The sequence below is a fragment of the Callithrix jacchus genome, chromosome 3 (genome assembly GCF_049354715.1).
Source record: "Callithrix jacchus isolate 240 chromosome 3, calJac240_pri, whole genome shotgun sequence".
In the NCBI taxonomy this organism is placed as follows: Eukaryota; Metazoa; Chordata; class Mammalia; order Primates; family Cebidae; genus Callithrix; species Callithrix jacchus.
In genome coordinates this window covers 75,864,580-75,886,934 of record NC_133504.1, presented here as the reverse complement: position 1 = coordinate 75,886,934, position 22,355 = coordinate 75,864,580, and the positions used below count along the sequence as shown (strand labels likewise).

Genomic DNA, 22,355 nt, shown 5'->3' with positions numbered 1-22,355 from the left:
GGCAGCAATAACATCCCGTTTCACCATGTCAACTTTCTCCACCATCCCGTATACCCCCTCATTCCAGTGCTCGTTCATTGAATCTGCTCCGAACCCTGCATCTGCGGCTTTCTAGGGGCCAATGTTAATTCATCTGTAAAATAGCAATAGTATCTGTCTAGTCTCCACCCCGAGAAAGGACTGAGCGAAAGGTGGAGTGTGAGAGCGGTCTACTGATATTAATTTCTATCACTCTGATGGTTATTGTAAGTTTCCTTTTCTCCTCCGCACTTTATGAGCAAAGAAACGAAACTTCACGTTCAAAAACAGCCACCATAAGGGGCATTGGCTTGCCCTATTCACTGTTAAGAGTCTGCGCAGTAGCGAAGGCCAGAGCCCTTGCTTTCTCATTTTCCGCCGCCGCGCTTCGATGACGTAAATTTTCTGCGCCGCGGGACCGGCAGCGGCGCTTCAGGAGTCACGTTCCGTTTCCCCCGCGGATTTTAGTGCCAGTGGGACCCGGGACCCAACACCATGAAGGAAACGCCACTTTCAAACTGCGAGCGCCGCTTCCTACTCCGTGCCATCGAAGAGAAGAAGGTATGGTTTGGTCCCTGCAGAATTGGCGCGCTGCTTGGGCGCCAAGGTGTGAACTCATAACCCGGTCCGCCTGGGCCGGGGGAGCAACTAGGGGAGCGACCGGCGGGTGCACCCCAACCCTCAGGCTTTATTATTGTTTTTTCGACAGGTTCTTTTCAAGGCTCCCAGCAGTTGTCTGTGCTGTAGTTTCCGCTTTTCTATATGGGCGGGATGGTTAGGATTTCACTTTCCTCCAAGTGCTTAGCCCAGAGCCAGAAAAAGTAATTGCTTAAGAAATACTTGTTGAAGGAATAAATGAATGAATTTGTGCTTACAGCGGCTGGATGGCAGACAAACCTATGATTATCGGAACATCAGGATCTCATTTGGAACCGATTACGGATGTTGCATTGTGGAACTTGGAAAAACAAGGTAACAGAATTTAAATAATATATACATTCAAAAGGGAGAAGTTTTTAAAAAGACATATGTTTATAAACCAGCTAAGAAGTCTGGACGGTATCCTTTGTTGAGCTGACAAAAGTAAGTATTTTTTTATGCAAGATTTTTTGGTTTTGTGGTCACTATTGAAATTTGTAATCATAAACCTATTTTCTGTCACGTATCACATAGTTCTTTCTGACTTCTATACATCGTATAGACAACCAGTAGTGACCACACTGAATTTGTTTCTCATACTAGTATAGAGATCTTGAGCATCTTGTCATTAAGTATACATCCTGCTTTCCTCTTTTTCCTGAGTGACATGAAAATTAGGTTTTCTGATATTCATTTTAAAGTTGTGAGACTATTTGGTTAGATAATAGTGGTGAACGATGCCATGTGAAAACCCTTAAGAAATCTCAAGTTTTCATGCCATCTTGTATCAATAAATACTTGCTTTAGAGGTAAAGGTCATTGATTTTTAAAACAATCTGTGGAATAGTAAACATTGTAATAAGATTTTTTTTCTGTTGTGTTTTTAGGTGTATCAATTTATGTTTTATTTCTGTGTATATTATACTTTATATATAATTATATCTCCTATGATATATTTGGCTGAGTGTGATATTACTCAGTAAGGTTGAAACCTGCTGTTTCAGATTTTTTTTTTTTGGAAGGAAGATCTATTTAGTTAATACTTTGTTCCTTTATCTTTTCAGAGTTCTTGGACAGGTTTCCTGTGAACTTGTGGCTCCAAAACTCAATAGGGCAACAGAAGGTATTCTTTTTTTTAACCTTGAACTCTCTCAGATGGCCGCTCCAGCTTTTGAACCTGGCAGGTATTTAAATCTTTTTCTTAAGCTACTTTAGTCATAGGAGGACCTCACAGTAGTGACCTTTTTTTTTTTTTTTTTTTTTGAATACCTGGTGTTGTATTTCATGACATTAGCCCCGTCCTATTTTCCTATTATAGGCAGTCAGATCTCTTGGTGAAGTTGAATCGACTCTTGGAAAGATGTCTAAGAAATTCGAAGTGTATAGACACTGAATCTCTCTGTGTTGTTGCTGGCGAAAAGGTGGGGAATATGCCCAAATTTCTTTTTTTTTTTTAACCCCAAATCACATGGAATGGAGAATATGCCCAAAATTCTTAATCTTAGGATAAATATTGTTGATTCACGGATCCCAGTGTCTGTTTTTATTCTCAGAACTTTCGTTAACTCAGTTTTGTACTGGTTCACTTCACTTCAGATGTGATACCCTTAGAACTTTGTGCCATCTCTCTCTCTCTGAAGGGACAAAAAGCTTTATCTTTAAAGGGTAAAAATAGTAACTTAGATTTGTGTGTAAAATATTTTATTTAAAGAACTTGTGGCTTTTTCATATAATCTCTCATGTATTTTCTTATGTTACCTACATGAGTTCATAGAAGCAGGTAGTTTTCTTTTTTCATGCAGAACTCAAGAACAGATGAAATCACTCATTTTGATAGGTTTATCGATTTACACAGGGCCACATCATGTCAGTAGCAGGGATAACTTTGGAAATCTTAGTCCCAGTAAATTGTGCTGCATTCGGATATTAGAATTGTATTATTATTATTATTATTTTGAGACAGAGTCTCCCTCTGTTGCCCAGGCTGGACTGCAGTGGTGCAATCTCAGCTCACTGCAACCTCTGCCTCCCCTGTTCAAGCCTTCCGAGCAGCTGGAACTACAGGCACCTGCCACCACGTTCAGCTAATTTTTGTATTTTTAATGGAGACAGGGTTTCACCATGTTGGTCAGGCTGGTCTTGAACTCCAGACCTCAAGTGATCCACCTGCCTCAGCCTCCCAAAATGCTGAGATTACAGGGATGAGCCACTGTACCTGGCCAGAATTTGATTCTTGATTAAGGTATTTTGACAAGCTTTTTACTCCACAGAAATCATTTAGCTTTCCATATTCCATACCTAAGTATAATACTTCCTATTTGCATTACTTGTACCCTTATTAAAAATATCACAAAACCTAAAAGTTTAACTTTTAAAAATTTTTTATTTATTATTTTCTCTTAGGGATAGGGTGACACTCTTTTCCAGGCAGGAGTGCAGTGGTGTCATCATATCTCAATGTAACCTTAAACTCCTGGGCTCAAGGGATCCTCTTGCCTTAGCCTCCCAAATAGCTAGGACTACAGTGCATGCCATTTCACCTGGCTAATTAAAAAACATTTTTTTCTTTTTGTGGAAATAAGGTCTTGCTGTGTCGCCCAGGCAGGTCTCAAACTCCTAGGCTCAAGCAGTTCTCCCACCTTGGCCTCCTAAAGTGCTGGGATTATAGGTGTAAGCCACTGTGCCTGGCCTAGGGTTTGTGGTTTTTAAATTAACACACATGATAAAAGTATCATTAGATTTGAGGTTAGGAAAATCTTAGTATTAAGTGTTAGAGTGGTTCTGTTTATTTAAAGTATGTGTTTTACTGTTGTTAAATGACTCACACAGTATTTCAGATGTTTGACTTAAAATTTCTAAAATGTATTTTTTTGTTGACGAACTAGAAGGAGTAACTGCCTGTTTTAAAGCAAGAAAAAATTTGTACACGACGTTACTTTTCCTGATAAATAGCCACTCATTGTAATCAGGATTTATTTTTTTAAAATTCACTTTCAGGTTTGGCAAATACGTGTAGACCTACATTTATTAAATCATGATGGAAATATTATTGATGCTGCCAGCGTTGCTGCAATCGTGGCCTTATGTCACTTCCGAAGACCTGATGTCTCTGTCCAAGGAGATGAAGTAACACTGGTAAGCTCTTATGTGATCAGGATCCTTGATATGAATGAATGAGGATTGTCCTAAATGTGTAGGCAACTTGCTTTTAGTGAAGTTATGTTGCAAATGGCAACTTGGTTGGTTCTAAAATTTGTTCATAAGACTAAAACTGCACATCGTGAAAATTGCCCTTGAAATCTCTTACATTCCCTCTATTGAAACATCTGTCAGTAAGAACATACCCTAGCCTGGTTTTCCAGAATAGAATTGATGACTCTTGTGGATTGAGCATTATTAGATGAACTGGTTGACTTATATTTAGGGGCCGTATGTGTGAAAAATACATGACTCTCAGCACAGTGAGTTGCTTACCCTCCAAGAGGCATGCAGTAGCTGAAAAGGATTCAGGAATCAGCAGATTTATATTTGTCTCCAGGACTTTTGTTCATTAAGCAAAGAGATGACAAAAGTCCATCAGAAATAAATGGAGGACTTGTTAAAACATACTGCCAGACTCTACTCCTAAAGTAAAATAGGGCTAGGACTTAAGAATTTGTGCTTCTAATTTTGAATTCTTAGGTAATAATGATGTTGCTGGTCCAGGGAGCACATTTTGAAAACCATTGACCTACGCTGTCTTTATCTTTTGTGCTGAGTATGTCCGTTTTGATTTATATAAATTACATGCTAGAGGCTGGACACGGTTGGCTCATGCCTGTAATCCTAGCACTTTGGGAGGCTGAGGCAGGCTGATTGCCTTAGCTCAGGAATTTGAGGCCCACCTGGGCAACATGGTGAAACCCCGTCTCTACTAAAATACAAAAATATTAGCTAGGTATGGCAGCGTGTGCCTGTAGTCCCAGCTACATGAGAGGCTGAGGCAGGAGAATTGCTTGAACCATGGAGGCAGAGGTTACAGTGAGCCGAGATCACATCACTGCACTCCAGCCTGGGGGACAGAGCAAGACTCCATCTCTAAAAAAAAAAATTACATGCTAGAATAATGAAAGTACACAAGTGCACTGTAGTTATAGTTTGTGTCCTGAACTTGCAAAAGAAAACATCAGATGCCCACATTTTTTAAGCAATGATTCATAATTTTGTTTTTGGGCAGTAGACTGGAGCAGAACCATTAAAAACTGAGAAGTAGGGACAAAGGTTTATTAACAGTAGTGGTAATATTCTTTTAGAGGAGGGAGTTTATATAAGGAAGTTAAAAAAAAAGTAGCGAGATTACTAGTCTTAAAAAATCAATTAAAGAATACTGTGGAGTTTTTGCTAGTGGGAATGTAAAATGGTATAGCCATGTTGGAAAAGTTTGGCAGTTTTCTTAAGTGTAAGACAACATTCTGTATTCAGAAAAATAACAATAGAAGAAGAGAATACTCCCTTTTTTGTTTTTTTTTGTTTTTTTTTTTTTTTGAGACAGGGTCTCACTCTTGTCCAGGCTAGGGTGCGGTAATGTGATCTTTGCTCACTGTAACCTCTGCCTGTTAGACTTAAGCAGTCTTCTTGCCTCAGTCTCCTGAGTAGTAGGGACTACAGGCATGTGCCACCCACCTGGCTAATTTTTGTATTTTTTGTAGAGCTACAGTTTCATCAAATTGCCCAGGCTGGTCTTGAACTCCTGGGCTCAAGGGATTCTCCCACCTTGACCTCTCAAAGTGTTGGAATTTCGAGCATGAGCCACCATGCCCAGCTGGAAATACACTTTCTTATATGTACATCTTTCAGCAGATTTGACCTTGTAATAATAAAACAAATTGCAATGACTTAAAATTAGGGGAAAAAATATTCCAGTAATTTCATTCCTAAGAATCTACAGGAGGAATAAGAGCTTATTATGTTCATTCAAAGACTTGAATGCAAATGTTTATAGCATCATTTATTAGCCAGAAACTAGAAACAACCCAAATGTCCAACTGGTGAATAGATAAAATGTGGTATATACCAATAATGGAATACTGTTCAATGATGAAAAGAACTGAACTACTGATAAATGCTCTAAGGTGCATGAATCATGCTAAGTTGAAAGAAGCCAGGCATAAAACATTATAATTTTTTCCCCATTTATATAGAATGCTCAGAAAGTCAGATTTATAGAGACAGAAGATAAATCAGTGGTCGCTTAGGGCTAAGGTGGGAGTACACCAAACTCCTATGGACTACAGACAGATTCAGAGGAATTCTGGGGAGTAATGGAAATGTTAAAAAAACTAGATTGTGGCAATGGGTCTGTAAATGTATCCATAACTATGCATTTACTAAAAATGAATCATATACATAAAATGAGTGAATTTTATGGGATGTAAATTATACGTCAGTATATTTTTGAAAAAGTTGCACAATTTGAGGAACATGAGTGGCAAAATAAAACAGGTAATTATTAATATAAAAAGTTACTTGGGTACTCAAAGGATTAAGGGAACTTCATTTTTTATTTTAGTATTTAATGTGCAAGGTGATTATTTTTTTGCATGTTCATAAATTAGTGACTATAATTATTAAACATTTTCTTTTAAAACAGTATACACCTGAAGAGCGTGATCCTGTACCATTAAGTATCCACCACATGCCCATTTGTGTCAGTTTTGCTTTTTTCCAGCAAGGGTAAGCCTCACTTTGTCATGGGCCAAAATTCCAAATGTGGCTAGGAATTTTATTGCTCTACTCAAATGTCATGTTAATATTAATATTCTTTCTTTGTAAGGGCATTAGTTGGCAAAGAGCTTTCTCAATAGAAGTAACAGAACTCTTATACTATGATGAAGATACTTCCTAATGTTTTTCTTTTCATGGTGTACTTAAAAACTTAGGCATTTACTATGGCATGGTAGTGTCTTATGTTTCCTAAGAATGTGCAGGGATTAAGAAAATTATATGCTAGGCTCTAATATGGGAAAGTGGGGTAAGAATTACTCTCGGTTACTGGAAGATAGGGGCCTTTGGAGCATATTAGATGGAATAGTTCTAGAAGTGAGTTACAAGGGGGGATGATTCACAAACTGGTGGAAAAAAATCTAGTGTTCTTCAGTTTTCCAGCGGTTTCTTTACTTACTGCTAAATCCTCCTGTGGCAGAACACTTGGAGTTTTTCAGGTCCATTTAATCGTGCTTTCAAATGAAAACTTCAGCCTTAAATTTCTTTAGAAACAGGGGAGATAAACATAAGATATTTCACACAGTGTTGTGCATAAGGACTAGAGAAAAACTTTCAAGTTTTAGTCATTGTAGTGTAGAGTTTTATCAGAGGAAAATGGGCCAGCATTGTCTAGTAGAAATAAAATGTGAACCATGTATGTAATTTTCTTTTTTCTTTTTTTTTTTTTGAGACCAAGGTCTGGCTGTGTCACTCAGGCTGGAACACAGCAGCATGATTTTTGCTCACTGCAGCCTCTGCTTTCTGGGCCCAAGCAATTCTTCAGCCTCAGCCTTCGGAGCAGTTGGACTACAGGCGTGCACCACCATGCCCAGCTAATTTTTGTATGTTTTGTAAAAAAAAAAAAAAAAAAAATGTTTTGCTGCATTGCCCAAACTGGTCTGAAACTCCTGAGCTCAAAAGTTATCTGCCTCCCAAAGTGCTGGGATTACAGGGATGAGCCACCATGCCTAGCTGTTTAAGACAGTCTCCCTCTGTCACCCTGGCTGAGTCCAGTGGTATGATCATGGCTTATTGCAGCCTCAACTCCCAGGCTCAAGTGATTCTCCTGCCTCAGCCTCCTGAGTAGCTGGGACCACAGTTGCATACCATGCACATCTAATTTCTTTATTTTCTGTAGAGATGGGATCTCACTATATTGCCCAGGATGATCTTAACCTCCTGGGTTTAAATGATCCACCCATCTCCACCTCCCAAAGTACTGGGATTATAGGCTTGAGCCACCATGCCCATGCCCAGCCTTTGTTACTTTTTAAACAGTTTTTTATTTTTTGTGACAAGGTTTCACTCTCACCCAGGCTGGAATGCAGTGGTCTGATCATAGCGCATAGCTCACTGTAGCATCCCAACTTCTGAGCTCAAGTGATCCTCCCACCCCAGCCTTCCAAGTAGCTGGAACTACAGGTGTGTGCCATACCTGGCTAATCAAAAAAAAATTTTTTTTTATAGAGACAGGGTCTTACTTTGTTTCCTAGGCTGGTCTTGAACTCCTGGGCTCAAGTGATCCTGCAGTCTTGGCCTCTCAAAGTGCTGGGATTACAAGTGTGAGCCACCATGCCTGGCCTCATATATGTAATTAAAAATTTTCCAGTAGTCATATTAAAAAGTTAATGTTTATATATTTTAATTCATATATACAAAATATTTTCATTTTAATGAAATAAATTAATAATCAGTATTTTAATAATTACTCATGAGAGTCTACATTCTTTTATTTCCACTAAGTCTCTGAAATCCAATATTTTACATACTCAGTTTGGGCTGGTTACATTTCAGGGGCTCAGTAACCACAGATGACTATTGGCTAATGTACTGGAAAGTGCAGAAATAGACTATTTTTTTATGAGCCATTAGCAAAACACAGTAGAACTCTGGAGTACAGGGCATTAGGGCAACTTTAAAGTTAAGCAAATTAATATTATCTTAGTTTTTATTAATAAACCAGAAGTCATTTAATCAAAGAAATAGCATTAGGTTTAGATTACATATGATTTAAGTAAATCCAATCTGAACTTAATGTGATTTCATTGTAATAACAAGAGATATCCACTTAGCATTCGTTTGTGTTCATAAACAGAATAATTTTCTTGTCTCTTTCCCCATTTCAGTGATCCAAATCCATAGGCTCAGACCTTTATTCTCTGTTGACTTTATTGATGGCATCTTTTAAAAAATTTGTTACCCAAGAAATGGTAAGCATTTGGTCTCAGATTTGTTCAGGTCCATTTAACATTCTTTTCAGAACATATTTATTGGTGGATCCCAATGAACGAGAAGAACGTGTGATGGATGGCTTGCTGGTGATTGCCATGAACAAACATCGAGAGATTTGTACTATCCAATCCAGTGGTGGGATAATGCTACTAAAAGATCAAGTTAGTGCTTTGATTAATATCCCATTAAGCATAGGTTGCTTCTCTTTAGATGCTTTATCTTGTCTTTTAACAAAAACCCAGGGTGAATACTTCCAGTGTTTGATTCTAGGATATGTTAGAATCTGGTTTCAGTACTATCACTATTAAATACATTGTGTAGACTGGTGGCCATGAGGTATCCTCCTCTTTCCTCCCTTGCTGCTCCCATGTCTGTCCTGGTAGAGTTTGACCCTTCCAACTAGAAGCAGGGTCTAAGGAAGAATAAGATTTATATACCTATTTTAAAAAAAAAAAAACAGAAAAACAGCTGAGCATGGTGGCTCACACCTGTAATCCCAGCACTTTGGAAGGCCGAAGTGGGTGGATTACTTGAGTTCAGAAGTTCAAGACCACCCTGACCAACAATGGTAAAACCCCATCTCTACTAAAAATACAAAATTAGCTGGGTGTGGTGGCTGGCAGATGCCTGTAATCCCAGCTACTTGGGATGCTGAGGCAGGAGAATCACTTGAACCCAGGAGATGGAGGATGCAGTGAGTGAAGATTGCACCATTAGACTCCAATCTGGGCAACAAGAGCAAAATTCTTTTTGAATAAAAACAATTAGCCGAGCTTGATGGCACATGTCTGTGATCCTGGCCACTAGGGTAGTTGAGATAGGAGGATTGCTTGAACTTAAGAGATGAAGGTTGAGTGAGCTGAGATCATGCCACTGCATTTCAGCCCAGGCTATGGAATGAGATCTGTCTCAAAAATAGACGTTTTTAAAAAATACATGCAGTAGTAGAAATTATGTAAAAAGACAGTTTTACTTTTAGAATTTGGGTATAATTGGCAGTAGTTTACAAACCCAGCTACATATTCAGATTCACATGGGAGCTTTTAGAAAATAAATCTCCATATAGCATATAGTATAGGTGATTAAAAGCTGCTTTAGTTTGAATTCTAGCTCTGCCCTCATACTAGCTGATCTTGGGCAAATGATTTTATATGTTTGAGTCTCCGTTTCTTTATCTGTAAAATAGGGAATGATGAGCCAGGCATGGTGGCTCGCGCCTGTAATCCCAGCACTTTGGGAGGCTGAGGTGGGCTGATCACCTGAGGTCAGGAGTTCGAGACGAGCCTGACCAATATGGTGAAACCCCATCTTAAAACAAAAAAAAAAATAGGGAATGATGTCATTATCAACACTTTGTTGTTATAAGGATAAAAAGATATTGCAGTGTCTAGCATATATTGTGTGCAATTAATGTTAGTTTCTATTATCATCATTTCTTTACCAGCATCACAACTACTACCCAGATTCCTATTTCTGTAGATTACCCAAAAAGAAAGTAAGTTAGTGCATCCCTGAGCATATATGTATCTGTGGCCTCTTCCATGGTATCTTTTATACTGTTGTGTAAGAAAATTTTCATGTCTGTTCCCTTAATGTGATAGTCCTTTTCATATCTTAAAACAACTTTCACATCTTGCCTTAATCTGTGTTTACACTGTATTATTTTCATGTTTAGAAAAGTCAGGCTTTAAATTATAAAGGTAGAAAATTTAATTTCATAGATTTAATTTCTTTAGAGAAAACCATTTGGTTTATTGTCTTTAAATACAGAATTCACTTTTATAAATAGGTTTTGAGATGCAGCAAAATTGCTGGTGTGAAAGTAGCAGAAATTACAGAGCTAATACAGAAAGCTTTGGAAAATGACCAAAAAGTTAGGTAAGTAACTTTTCCAGAACTACATGGTCTTTTATTTTTAGTTTTAAAATTTTTACTTATTTTTTGTTTTAATATAGGCAAGCTTTATTATCTATGAACTTAAGTTAGAATGGCAATTTCACTTAAAATTAATTCATTAAAAAGTGTAAATACTACGGTATAGATACATTATCCTAAACTCCAAAAGGCAGTGAAACTCCTAATGGATATTGCTACTCATCTTTGAACAGATACAATAAAAGTATTAATGAAACTGGTTGCTAGACAAGTGTGTACCACTTGCTCCTGTGCCTTAGGGAGGAAAGGGTTTTATAACATAGTTATTATTATTGAGTGACTTGTGGATAGTAGCTCCTTATTAACACAGCTAAAATTAGGTACATGTTTTTTACTTTGTGTGGGAGCTGGTGACTCTTGTCCTTTTGTTTTTTGAGAGGTATCTTTCAAGGTGTTGGCATCAAACCCACTTATTGCAAAATGCATCACAGATGGAAATTTAAGCCTGAGTTGACTACAGAATTCCAAAACAGAGAGGAAGGACCCTTCTAAAGGCACAGAGGTTTTCATTGCTCCAGACTCCCAAGACACAACACAGGGAACAGGAAATGGCCCTAACTGGTCTTTTAATATATTTTTTTGTCTTAAGGGTCTTCCTTGAACAAGGGCAACCATATACATTTCACACTTGATCTTTTCTTATTTGTTAATCTCAAGTATACTACTTAGTATTTTTTGAAAGTTGATTGGACTTGTTTATTACATTTTCTGCAATTTAAATATAACCTATTTGAAAAGTCACATAAGATTTTGTTTTTCTTTTGAGACAGTCTCACTCTTTTGCCTAGGCTATAGTGCAGTTGTGCAGTCTTGGCTCACTGCAGCCTCCACCTCATGGCTTCAAGTGATTCTCTTGCCTCAGCCTCCCAAATAGCTCAGACTACAGATGCATAACACCATGCATGGCTAATTTTGTATTTTTAGTAGAGATGGGGTTTTACCATGTTGGCCTGGTTGGTCTCAAACTCCTGACCTCAGGTGATCCACCTGCCTGGGCCTCCCTCCCAAAGTACCAGGATGATAGGTGTGAGCCCCTGTGCCTGAAGACATAAGATTCATCTTTAAAAGTTAACATATTCTTAGGATAGAAAGAATCTAGTAACCCAAATTAATGGAAGGAAACAGACTGATTCCCATCTCTACTTCTTATTGTGCTATCTTGAGCAAAATATATAACTCAGCATTTCAGTGTCCTCTTCTATAATATGGGATATTAACATTATGTGGTAGGGCTGACTTGATGGTTAGAGAATAGAGTATTTTAAGCACCTGGCACATGGTCTGGCACATGGTTTAATAAATGATTATAGTAACTATTTCTCTTGTTAGGCCTAGTAAATTGGTGAGGTTAAGTTAGTCAGATAAACTCTCTTCCAGTATTTTTCACCGAACGATGAAGTAATAGTTTTTTTTCCCTTCCTGTCTTCTATCCAATCTTCCTTCTCCTTCCTTCCCACTAAACCCCCTCCCACCCCCCACACAGGAAAGAAGGTGGAAAGTTCGGTTTTGCAGAGTCTATAGCAAATCAAAGAATCACAGCATTTAAAATGGAAAAGGCCTCTATTGATACTTCAGATGTAGAAGAAAAAGCAGAAGAAATCATTGCTGAAGCAGAACCTCCTTCAGAAGTGTATCTTTATTTGGTGGTTTTTGCAGTAACAAGATTCATAACACTTGGCATTATAGTATTAGGTTATATGAAGGGTGTGCATACTGAAATTAAGTTTTTGTAAACACTGTATTTTGTTAGAAAAACACTTAAAGTACAAGATAGTGATGTGAGTAATATGTTGATGGTATAACATTGAGCTTTTTTTTCAGGTATCCTGCAAAAATCAGATTTTAATTAAAGGACCAATTTTAATTTAGTATTGTAACTAAAATATTGAGAACCTGTCTCTTCACATTTCTTACTATTAACTGCATCCATAAAATCTTGCCTGAGTTGTTTTTTCTTCTTCATTATTCAGCCATCCATAGTATAGGCTCTAAGTGTTTTTCCCCTTAGGAACTTGAGGCACACTTGAATCAGTCTTACAGGAAAAAAACTTTCATTAAAACAGTCCATCAAAGAGCAGTAGTTTTGTTACTCGGTTTTCTTAACTTGTTAAGTGTTTCTAAACCTGTGCTATGGACTCCTGGAACTGCCCAAATTGGAGAAGGAGTAGAAAACTCCTGGGGTGATCTTGAAGACTCTGAGAAGGAAGATGATGATGAAGGTGGCAGTGATGAAGCTATCATTCTTGATAGTATAAAGATGGACACTGGAATAGAAGTCTCTGATATTGGAAGCCAAGGTAGGTGACACTATGGCACACTTATTACTATTTATTATAGTTATATAGAGTATTACCATATATAGTTATATGTAATGCACAAAATAAGTGTGTATATATCACTATATATAGAGATGTATACTAGATATATAACATATGGGATACTATATGGAGAATACATAGTTATATATAGGGATATATATAAGTATTGCTTTTTTAGAGGGGCTAAATATTGTGATTTAAATTTCAACTAAATTGTGGCTAATTGCAGTTCTAATGATACTAGTGGTACACTTTGGCATAAAATGATAGTGACATTTTTAATTAAAAAAATTTTATATATGTATTTGGGTCAGTATTAAGGGAATGAGTTTCTTGGAGATTTTATTCTTGCATGCTGCCTTTTTTTGTAGTTTCTAGACTGAAAAAAAAAGCCCATCCATATTATAACATAATACTGTCTAAATAAAACTTTCTGTGATGATAGAAACATTAAGTATCTATGCTGGTATAGCAGCCACTAGCTCTATGTGGCTATTGAACACTTGAAATGTAGCTGGTGTTACTGAGAACTGAATTTTAAATTTTAATTACAAAATTAAGCAGCCACATGTGGCTAGTGGCTATCATACCAGACATTGCAGTATTAGAACATAAATTGTACAAGTGACTAGAATACTGGTAGTCCTAGATGTTTCTTGCATTCTGAAAGCTATAGAACTGAAGAACTTGTTTTTATGTATGGTTATATTTACTTTAAAAAAAAGCAAATTCTTGCCAGTGTATGTAGTAACAGAAATCTTATAAGGAACTGCGAACTAGGCTGGCAGGGAAAACTGAAGGCAATATGCTTAGTAGGAGTGTAATGCAAATACTTATATTCTCAAGGAGATAAATTATTGCTTATGAACATTACTAGAGCCTAAGCTTTTTGTTTAATTACTCAAGTAAATAGGTAAGGAAAGGAATTCCCATTGATTGGGACCCTTATTTAACTTTCCCAGTGGTTATTTCTATTTGGTATTATTCTTCCAGAACTTGTTCCAGATGTTTACTCTCTGTGCAGTGATGTAAGCTAATGCTGCATAGACCTGTATAGCACTGAATATAACAATTCCCTTATTGTTGAAGATGTCAGTTGTTTCCATTTTTTCACTGTTACATTTTCAACTGAAAATAATGAAGGTAGACCTAAGAATTGGAGAAATGGAGCAAAGAACAGGAGAAACCAATCGAAAACTAAAAATACAAAGAATTGATGTGGGTTAATTCACATTTTATATATATCATTACAATGATCAGGAGAAAAATGGGCAAAAGATGTGGAGCAGTTCTCAGAGAAAATACAAATGGCCAGTAATATTTTTCATGGTCAGTTTTGGTAATAAAGTAGGGCAAACAATTCAGTTGGCTCCACAAAAGATGAAACATAAATTTCCCCCTCACTTTCCTATGATGGCATGTACTAAATTGTCACACCATTTAAGAACCTATAGGAAATAAGAGTTTAAAGGAACAAGTGTTACAGATGAGTTCTAGAGAGCCCTACGAAGCTGATTTAGAGAAAAGAAAGCCTCCACCTAAAGAGTAGCATGAGCTGGCTCTCTATTATAGGCAAATAAGTTACTCCTGACCTCAGGTGATCCACCCGCCTTAGCCTCCCAAAGTGCTGAGATTACAAGTGTGAGCCACCATGCCCAGCCCTGGAAATAAGAGTTTTAGAACATCTGATAGAAATAAACTCATGTGGAAATAAATTTTCCAAGATTAACTTTTTTTTTTTTTAAACAAAGATGCTCCCATAATACTCTCCGATAGTGAAGAAGAAGAAATGATCATTTTAGAACCAGACAAGAATCCAAAGAAAATAAGGTAACAAATTTCTGGTTTATTTCAAATGTATACATATACTGAACACTTCTAGAGGTTTGCTCTCTGGTTTTACTCTCATCTTGCCACACGACTATAAACAAAAAGACTTCCCTTTTTCATTAGATATCCATCTGTTCTGTGATTTACACCTTGTGACTTATAAAAACTCTTTGGATACCACTTTTACTCATAGCTGACACATTTTATATCCTATTAGAAAAATAAGAAATGCCTCTTATTTCAATAATCCAAAATTTAACAAGCATACTCTTAGTAAATTCTTACTTTATATTCACAGAACACAGACCATCAGTGTAAAACAGGAGAAAGCACCAAATAAAAAGCCAGTGAAAAGAAGAAAAAAGAAGAGAGCTGCCAATTAAAGCTAACAGTTGTATATTTGTATATAAGTATTAAAAGGGTATTTATTCCATTCTAACAATCCTGGGTATTTTTTATTCACAAATCCATTATAAAATCTAGCAGGATTTTTAAAAGTTTTTTGTTTTTAATGGTATGCTTTGAAATAAACCTTCTGGAGCATTTCTTGTCTGTTAATTTGCACATAAGCTTCCCACCTCTCTCCTGCTCCCAGCCTCTGTTGAGTTTACCTCACAAAACCTAATCAAGTTTTACAAAGAGCCAAAGTCTAGGGATCTCCACTCTACTGGTAAGTACAGATTTATTCCAGATATGCTTAGATTATGCTCAAGTCAGCAAATTAATCCAGTTGCTTAGGAATATGAATGTCAGAATTTGAGAGTCTGTTTTCCTAAAACTAATTTTAGAGGAAGGCTTTTCACTTTCCATTACAGTAAACCAAATTAACTTTTCTAAGTGAAATCCTGAAGAAGTTAAATTTGGCTTGCAAAGTTTTCCAAATCAATTTATTGTTATAATCCTGAGAGCTGGCATCATTAATACTTTAAGAAAACCACTTAAAATTAGCCAAATATCTAAGACAGATACATATACAAAAGATATACAAATTAAAACCATTTAAAAAGTAATGGATACCATAATTTGTACTTTGCCATAACTTCTGTATTCAGAAATGATTGTAAAAACCTAAATTAAAAACTATACACCATATACTTTGAGTGATTTACATCTTAGAAAGCAAAGGCAGTCTTTCATTGTTACAGATTTAGTGTCTCTGGTGGGTTGAGGAGAGAAACACCATGATACCTATAAATAGGGGAAAAAAACATTTTTAGTAAACATTCACTGGGTAAAGAAGATCATGGAATAATGTATGTGTTGGGAACTAAAAAATGCTATATCTGACCGAGTTGATGGTTTTAGAAACATTGTCTAATACCTGAAATACACATCCATGCCCCTTCCTTCTCCCTTCTCCCCTAGACCCAGGACAGAAAGCATTAACTACAACCTTCGAACACATAACCAGTTAAGAGAACAGATTCTCAAGGAGGCTATGGCAGATTCATGAATAAAGTTAGAATGTCAAAGATCTCTAAATTATAGTCTAGAAAAGTAGCTTCAATATCCAAGTTAATTCTTACTTTGAATGTTTGTACTTTTCTCTTATTGACTGTTGTGCATGCTGTGGTGCTTTGAGGTAGGTCTGATGAAGGTCCATGAGACAAGGCTTAAGACTTTCCAGGGTATATCCAGTCTTCTGGACTAATGATTCAGGCTACAGAGAAGGGAATAGAGAACCCCTGAGTTTTGCTTTTAGTAACACACCAAACAGAGTTAACAGTTGGCATTAAGTTTATGTTACATTCCAGTACTAATCTTTAACTCTTCCAACTAGTTTTCTCAGGCCACTATTCCATCTCTGAATCCATTTGTTGCTGCTTTCCCTGCCAGCAATAGATCAGAGACTTTTTAAAAAGCTCACCTTTCAATCCAAGTTACAACTAAGCTTTCCACCTGACAAACAGATGCTGTACAACAGGTAACATGCCTTAAACTGTATATAACCATCCCTCAGTATACACGATGGATTGCTTCTGGGACCTTCCCCGAATATACCAAAATCTCTATACCCTCAAGTCCTGCAGTCACCCTTCCATATATATGGGTTTTGAATTCCCTGAATACTGTATTTTCAATCCACATTTGACTGGAAAAAGGTTCATGTGTAAGTGGACTCACACAGTTCAAACCTGTATGAGTGTTTTTCAAGGGTCAACTGTATGTATTTGAAGTTTTTCCAAGTAAGAACATCCAGGCAACCCTCAGTTTTGTAGGACAATTACTTAATCTGGCACAGGCATTTGAATTACAAGGTAGGTGTGTGAAGACTGTGATACATACCCAGCTTTGTCCCGTGACTGTATAGAGTGCTAAATGAAAGGCGGCTCCAGCAATAACCGATGGCAAATACTTCAGGTATGGGTCAGCATCTATCAAACTTAATTCTCCCAAAAACTGGAATAAAAAATACTTTATGATCACAAGAATGTCTAGAATTCAAATCTCAAATCCCTGCCTTCTAATTTTTTCCTACCTTTGATAATGGCTCTGTAGCAACCCTAGAAAAAATATTTTGCAGCCTCATCTTTAAACAGATTCACCATTTTAGTGTTTTTTTCCATCCTCATTCTGTATATTCCCTCCTTTATGAACTTTTAAAAAATAACTATTCTGACTACCCATTCCCAAGACCTCATCCTTATACCTCTAGTTCTAGTGCTTTCCTGATATAGATTATCTTTTGCCAGCAGTAGGCTTTCTTCCATACTGCAGTATCAATCTCCCTCTGAATACTAAATCTCTTCCCCGCTACTGTACAAAGGAACTAAGTAAGACCTGCCCCTAATTATTACCTAAGAATCGCCATTCAAAATGAAAGTTAACTCACCATTGCTAAACTTTCAACTTTGCAGTTTGCAGGCTGCTGATGCAGAAAGTATTGGGTAAGAAACTGATTTACTGTTGGAGCAGCTAAGTCAAAAGTAAGGACTTTCAAAACTAGATGCTCCATTCTCAGAACTTGTTTCTTGGTGTAGGTATCATCTGTAATGTACACAAACTCTGCTACTTCTGGGGGGTATATTTCTTCAAACTTTCTACAATGAAAAAAGTTTTAAGTAATCAGTCCTAAAAGAGAAGCAAGCTTCCTTATCCCAATTCTGAAATCCCATTAGCAGAATATATGGAATGAATCCAAAACCCATACCAACTGCAGTTCCAGACACTTGATCATCATTTCTAGCAGAGACTGGAAAGCTAAATAGTAATTAAAAGGCCCAAATCAACGAGGCACTTTTGAGATATTTTCCCAGTTCAGTCAAAGGAAGTAAATGAAAGGCATGAGACTTCTCAAGATGGGAACAATGCCAGAGTTCACCAAGTAGATGAAAATTTAGGAAATACAAGTCCTAATAAAACATATTTTATGTGTTCATTTTTAAATTTAGTTTTTCTTTTTTTTGAGACAGTCTTCCTGTCACCCAGGGTAGAGTACACTGGCACAATCTTAGCTTACTACAACCTCCACCTCCTGGGTTCAAGTGATTCTCCTGCCTCTGCCTCCCTAGTAGCTCAGATTACAGGTTCATGCTATCATGCCTGGCTAATTTTTTGTATTTTCAGTAGAAATGGGGTTTTGCCATGTTGGCCAGGCTGGTCTCAAACTCCTAACCTCAAGTGATCTGCCCATCTCATCCTCCTAAACTGCTGGGATTACAGGAGTGAGCTACCACGCTTGGCCTTTACTTCTTAATGAAAGAGACACTGCTTATATGCCAGAAAGTACTTTAATATTGGAAGGAAAATGTTTTAAAATTTGTAATCTACTATACTATATATAATGTAGACAGTCTGTGTTCATTCAAGATAGGGGAAAATTAGGGTTCTAGATTAGAACACAGTTTCATCCTATTCCACTCCAAGCCCTACCACACTGCCATCCCTTAAAGTAGTCACTGACTCTCTGCCTGGTATAATATTAAAAGGTCACCATTAAAAATCAATTTCTTCCCTAAACAAAAGGTAGTGATAACTTTTAATCAAACAAACCTAGGTAGACTTACGAGGCTAACAGCATAGCAGCAGTGCCCACAAGCTGAAGCTTTCCTCTCAGCACGGACATGGAAGAAAGGAACCTATCAATGTAGTTCACAGCCAAATGCAGGGTCTCATTCTGTAGTTTATATTCTTCTCCTACTTCAACTAACCAGTCCACGAGGATAGCTCTCATACTGTTAGTGATGTCTGGCTGTTTCTTCATGTAACCCACCTTAGGTTTACATTTAACCTATTGAGAAAATTATTTAGTGTTAAAATTGCAATTAGATTATTTTACCATGAATTAAGAGAGGCTACATGCTATAAACTTAAGTGTATCATTAAAATAATTCATTAGCAGTTTAAAAACTTAACTATCTTCTTAATTTCACTTAGCCACATTTAACAAATATATTATACAAACTGGATTCAGAGAACTTTTACCTCCATTTCCCTAAGGTACGTGTGAATATCCTCATGGTAGTCTGGTACTTCATTAACACTCACTGGCTTTTCATCTTCTAATACAATTGACATGTCCATAGTATGTGGTGACTCTGGGACAATTCAAAAGATATGATTAAATTAATTGTCTATTTAGTTTAATAGCTAAAAATGACTGCCCTTGTAAGGAATCTTATATTAGCAAAGCACTTATTTCATCAAACTAAAAAGCTTCTCATGATGAAATATGTAGAATATTTTACCCTAGTCTTAGTATCTCTGTACATATATCTTTGGAATGACATTAGTTAATGAGGAAAAAAAAAATACATTGGTAGGCCCCTAACAAGAAAACGAGAATCATATATTATCTTAAAGCATTCAACTTCCATTACAGAAAGGAGCAGATGGCATGGTGGTTCTGTCAGGATAGAGCACTTAAAATCCAAGTTTTGAGATAATATCTAAGATTTGCCCTAATGCAAATCCCAGAGTCTGACATATACAAAGCCCAATTAAACAACAGCTGGAATCAGTTAAATGGTCTCCATTAACAAGTGTTATTAAGAAATTAGGTTTGTTGCTGGGCAAGGTGGCTCATGCCTGTAATCCCAGCACTTTGGGAGGCTGAGGCGGGTGGATCACCTGATGTCAGGAGTTCGAGACCAGCCTGACCAATATAGTGAAACCCCATCTTTAAAAAAAAAAAAAAAAAGAAATTAGGTTTGTTATGGACAAACAGATTAACACTATAAATAAGTATTTTTTGTAGTGTAAATTATCTTTTGAAGCAAAGAGTATCATCCATTATTCTTTTCACATCAAAGATCACCTTGAAATTAAACTTATTTTGCAAAATTTTAATAAAAACACACAAAATATTTCCAACGGACTTTTTCTGCTCACTCATCCTCCCCCACAATCAATACAACTAAAACTAAAATGAAATTTGATTTAGTGAGCTGTCCAGTGACTCAATATCCCTAGGGCAAAGAAATAATACAAACTTCGAAGAGCTGTTTACAGCAGCTACTTTAATACATGAGTAAGGGCAAACAGCCATGGTACAACTGTTGACCTGCAGGAGGGAAAGTGTCACTTTCTGGTATCAGATGATAAACCAGACTGGTTTTATATAAACAAAATTGTAACACTGCAAGAGATGTTATGTAATCACAATATTTAAAACTGCATCTTCAAATAGCACACTCTAAGTGATATATAAGTGAGTTAAATAAAACAAATCCATTCTCCAAGTACATTTACGGGATCAGATTAAAATAAGCATTTAAGATCTAATTATAATTAGATTGATATGATGGCAGTGAACCTGAAAGAGTACTGGATTAGGATCTTTTTGTAGGACACCAGGTCAAGTGTTAGCTGTGAGATCCAAGATAAGTCACACCCTTTTAAGCCTTGTTACATTAAACTTAACTCACTGTAGTCAAAATGACTACATGAGACATCACTCTAACAATTTCCTTAAAACTTACCAAAACTACCATCCATTGGATAATCAAGAGGTACCAATGGTTTTCTGGGTCCAGGTAAACTAACCGCTGAATTAAAAGCCATGACATCTTCACGCTCTGCCTTCTGGGATTCAGCTGGCTTCTTATGAGTCTCCTCTTCTGCTTCATCCACATGAATGGTGAATGCAGGCTGTTTACTGTTTGCTTTCCAAGAAGGAACGGTGACATGCTCATCATTTACAGGAAGATCCTTAAGGGGTGCAACCTAAAAAAAAAAAATTAATAACTGGCTTTGAGCCTACTTGAGTTTTGCATTCTTTCTCTTGTGAATGTCGGCTTTGCTTTTTCTCCTAAATACTCTACCAGGAATTAAACTTTCTGGGACAAAGAATAGTTTGAGTATTCAAAAAGAGAATAGATGTTCCCATTTGTCACAGGCATTCCCACAAAGGCTAACAGTTAACACTAGGTGGAATTATGCAAAAGTAATCAAGGCCACAAGAAGGGTCGGGTGGCAGGCCAATACATGACAAGTTTAGGAAAGACATGGCAAAAAGTGTTGTTGGTTCACCACTGTCGCCCGAGGGTGGAGCAACAGAGCAAATCCAGCTAAAATGGCGGAATTTGCCAAAAGCAAAGTATTTCGTACACCGTTTTCTAAAGTAGAGGTCATCTCTTCAGCATGAGATGGGAGAGGGGCAAAGTCCTAAAGCAGGGCCTGGGGTTTAAAAGTGGAGAGAAAGGCGAGGAGCTGAGCAGACTTACACGTTATAAAGCTTGGGTTTGACCCTATTATGTAAAGCAGATGCCCCTTATAGAGAGCAGAAAAGGCAGCATACACACAGTGTTGGCGGGATCGTGATGTTAAGAATCCCTATTGTGGCATCCCAGACACCAACACCAAGTGGACACCAGATCCTGGCCCCCTTCCAAAAGCCTAGGAGATGCCTTCTCGCCACTCTCCTCTGCCTGCTAAGCCAATGCCAAACCCTGCTCGACCCACCCTCCTGCAGATAACCCGCATCCTTTTACCCGTCGCGTCTTCGGCCTCTGCTGCTGCGATGCACCCCGGGGGTTCCCGGCCTTCAGTACCGCCAGCGCGGCCCGGGTCCGCGGTGGCTGGATAGGCGCTGCCTTTTCCGGGTTGATGTTCTCCTGGTCCTCTTGGAGCGCCGTCTGCTGCAATGCTAGCAGCGCCGAGCCCGCCTCGCGGGCTGCAGGCTCCGGCGCGGAGTTGCCCAACATCACTGTTCCCGGGGGCCGACGGCGGGATCAGCTTGCGGCGCCAAGCAGCGTGCACTCCGCCCAGCAGACCGGTCGCACCGACCCGGCCAAAGAACAGTCGTAGGCGCCGCTTACAGCCCAGGCCAGCCTACCTGCCCGCCCACTCACCCAGCTCGAGACCACGCAGGGCCGAGGAGGTTGTGAAAGGTGCAGGCAGGAACTGCCGGGCGTGGCGGGCCAAAGACGCCCGGAGATACAGATAGCAGCCCGCCGGAGCGGCGGCTGTTCTTGCAGTTCAAGTATCCCGCGACTATTGAAATGGACCAATGAAAGCGCCCCGGCCTTGACGTCATTCGAGGCGACAGGGTCGCAGGCAAGTGAAGGAAGCACAAAGGTAACAGAGCAGGGGAGGGGCAGGAAAGAGAAACCACCTAGGGCTGAGGCGGGAGGAAGAACGCCTGTGCGGGAGTGGGGCTCAGGGCCCAAGCTTCTGATTACTTTAAACTGATCCACCTAG

The 22,355-nt window shown here is 38.1% G+C and overlaps 2 protein-coding genes across 2 annotated transcripts; one reads left to right on the top strand and one right to left on the bottom strand.

The window, feature by feature from the left end:
• Positions 1 to 414: 414 nt before the first annotated feature.
• On the top strand, positions 415 to 15,257 carry EXOSC9 (exosome component 9). Its single transcript, XM_002745436.7, has 12 exons — positions 415 to 579; positions 896 to 990; positions 1,722 to 1,841; positions 1,976 to 2,078; positions 3,655 to 3,792; positions 6,287 to 6,369; positions 8,660 to 8,792; positions 10,421 to 10,509; positions 12,050 to 12,196; positions 12,679 to 12,863; positions 14,636 to 14,714; positions 15,013 to 15,257. Exons 1-12 carry the CDS (start codon positions 514 to 516, stop codon positions 15,095 to 15,097), a joined length of 1,323 nt encoding a protein of 440 aa, XP_002745482.1. The 5' UTR covers positions 415 to 513; the 3' UTR covers positions 15,098 to 15,257.
• CCNA2 (cyclin A2) lies at positions 14,711 to 22,110 on the bottom strand. Its single transcript, XM_002745435.7, has 8 exons — positions 21,647 to 22,110; positions 20,636 to 20,879; positions 19,140 to 19,252; positions 18,722 to 18,945; positions 17,548 to 17,755; positions 17,001 to 17,114; positions 16,241 to 16,374; positions 14,711 to 15,902 (listed from the first exon to the last, which is right to left on the bottom strand). Exons 1-8 carry the CDS (start codon positions 21,857 to 21,859, stop codon positions 15,854 to 15,856), a joined length of 1,299 nt encoding a protein of 432 aa, XP_002745481.1. The 5' UTR covers positions 21,860 to 22,110; the 3' UTR covers positions 14,711 to 15,853.
• Between the last annotated feature and the right edge of the window lie 245 nt (positions 22,111 to 22,355).

Excerpts from the sequence above, each read along its gene's own strand:
- EXOSC9 (XM_002745436.7), top strand. The coding sequence starts at position 514 with ATGAAGGAAACGCCACTTTCAAACTGCGAGCGCCGCTTCCTACTCCGT. Across the intron at positions 3,793-6,286 it reads AAGGAGATGAAGTAACACTG|TATACACCTGAAGAGCGTGA; the intron begins GTAAGCTCTTAT and ends CTTTTAAAACAG. Across the intron at positions 6,370-8,659 it reads TTTGCTTTTTTCCAGCAAGG|AACATATTTATTGGTGGATC; the intron begins GTAAGCCTCACT and ends CATTCTTTTCAG.
- CCNA2 (XM_002745435.7), bottom strand. The coding sequence starts at position 21,859 with ATGTTGGGCAACTCCGCGCCGGAGCCTGCAGCCCGCGAGGCGGGCTCG. Across the intron at positions 20,880-21,646 it reads AGAGGCCGAAGACGCGACGG|GTTGCACCCCTTAAGGATCT; the intron begins GTAAAAGGATGC and ends TTTTTTTTTTAG. Across the intron at positions 19,253-20,635 it reads TCCAATGGATGGTAGTTTTG|AGTCACCACATACTATGGAC; the intron begins GTAAGTTTTAAG and ends GAATTGTCCCAG.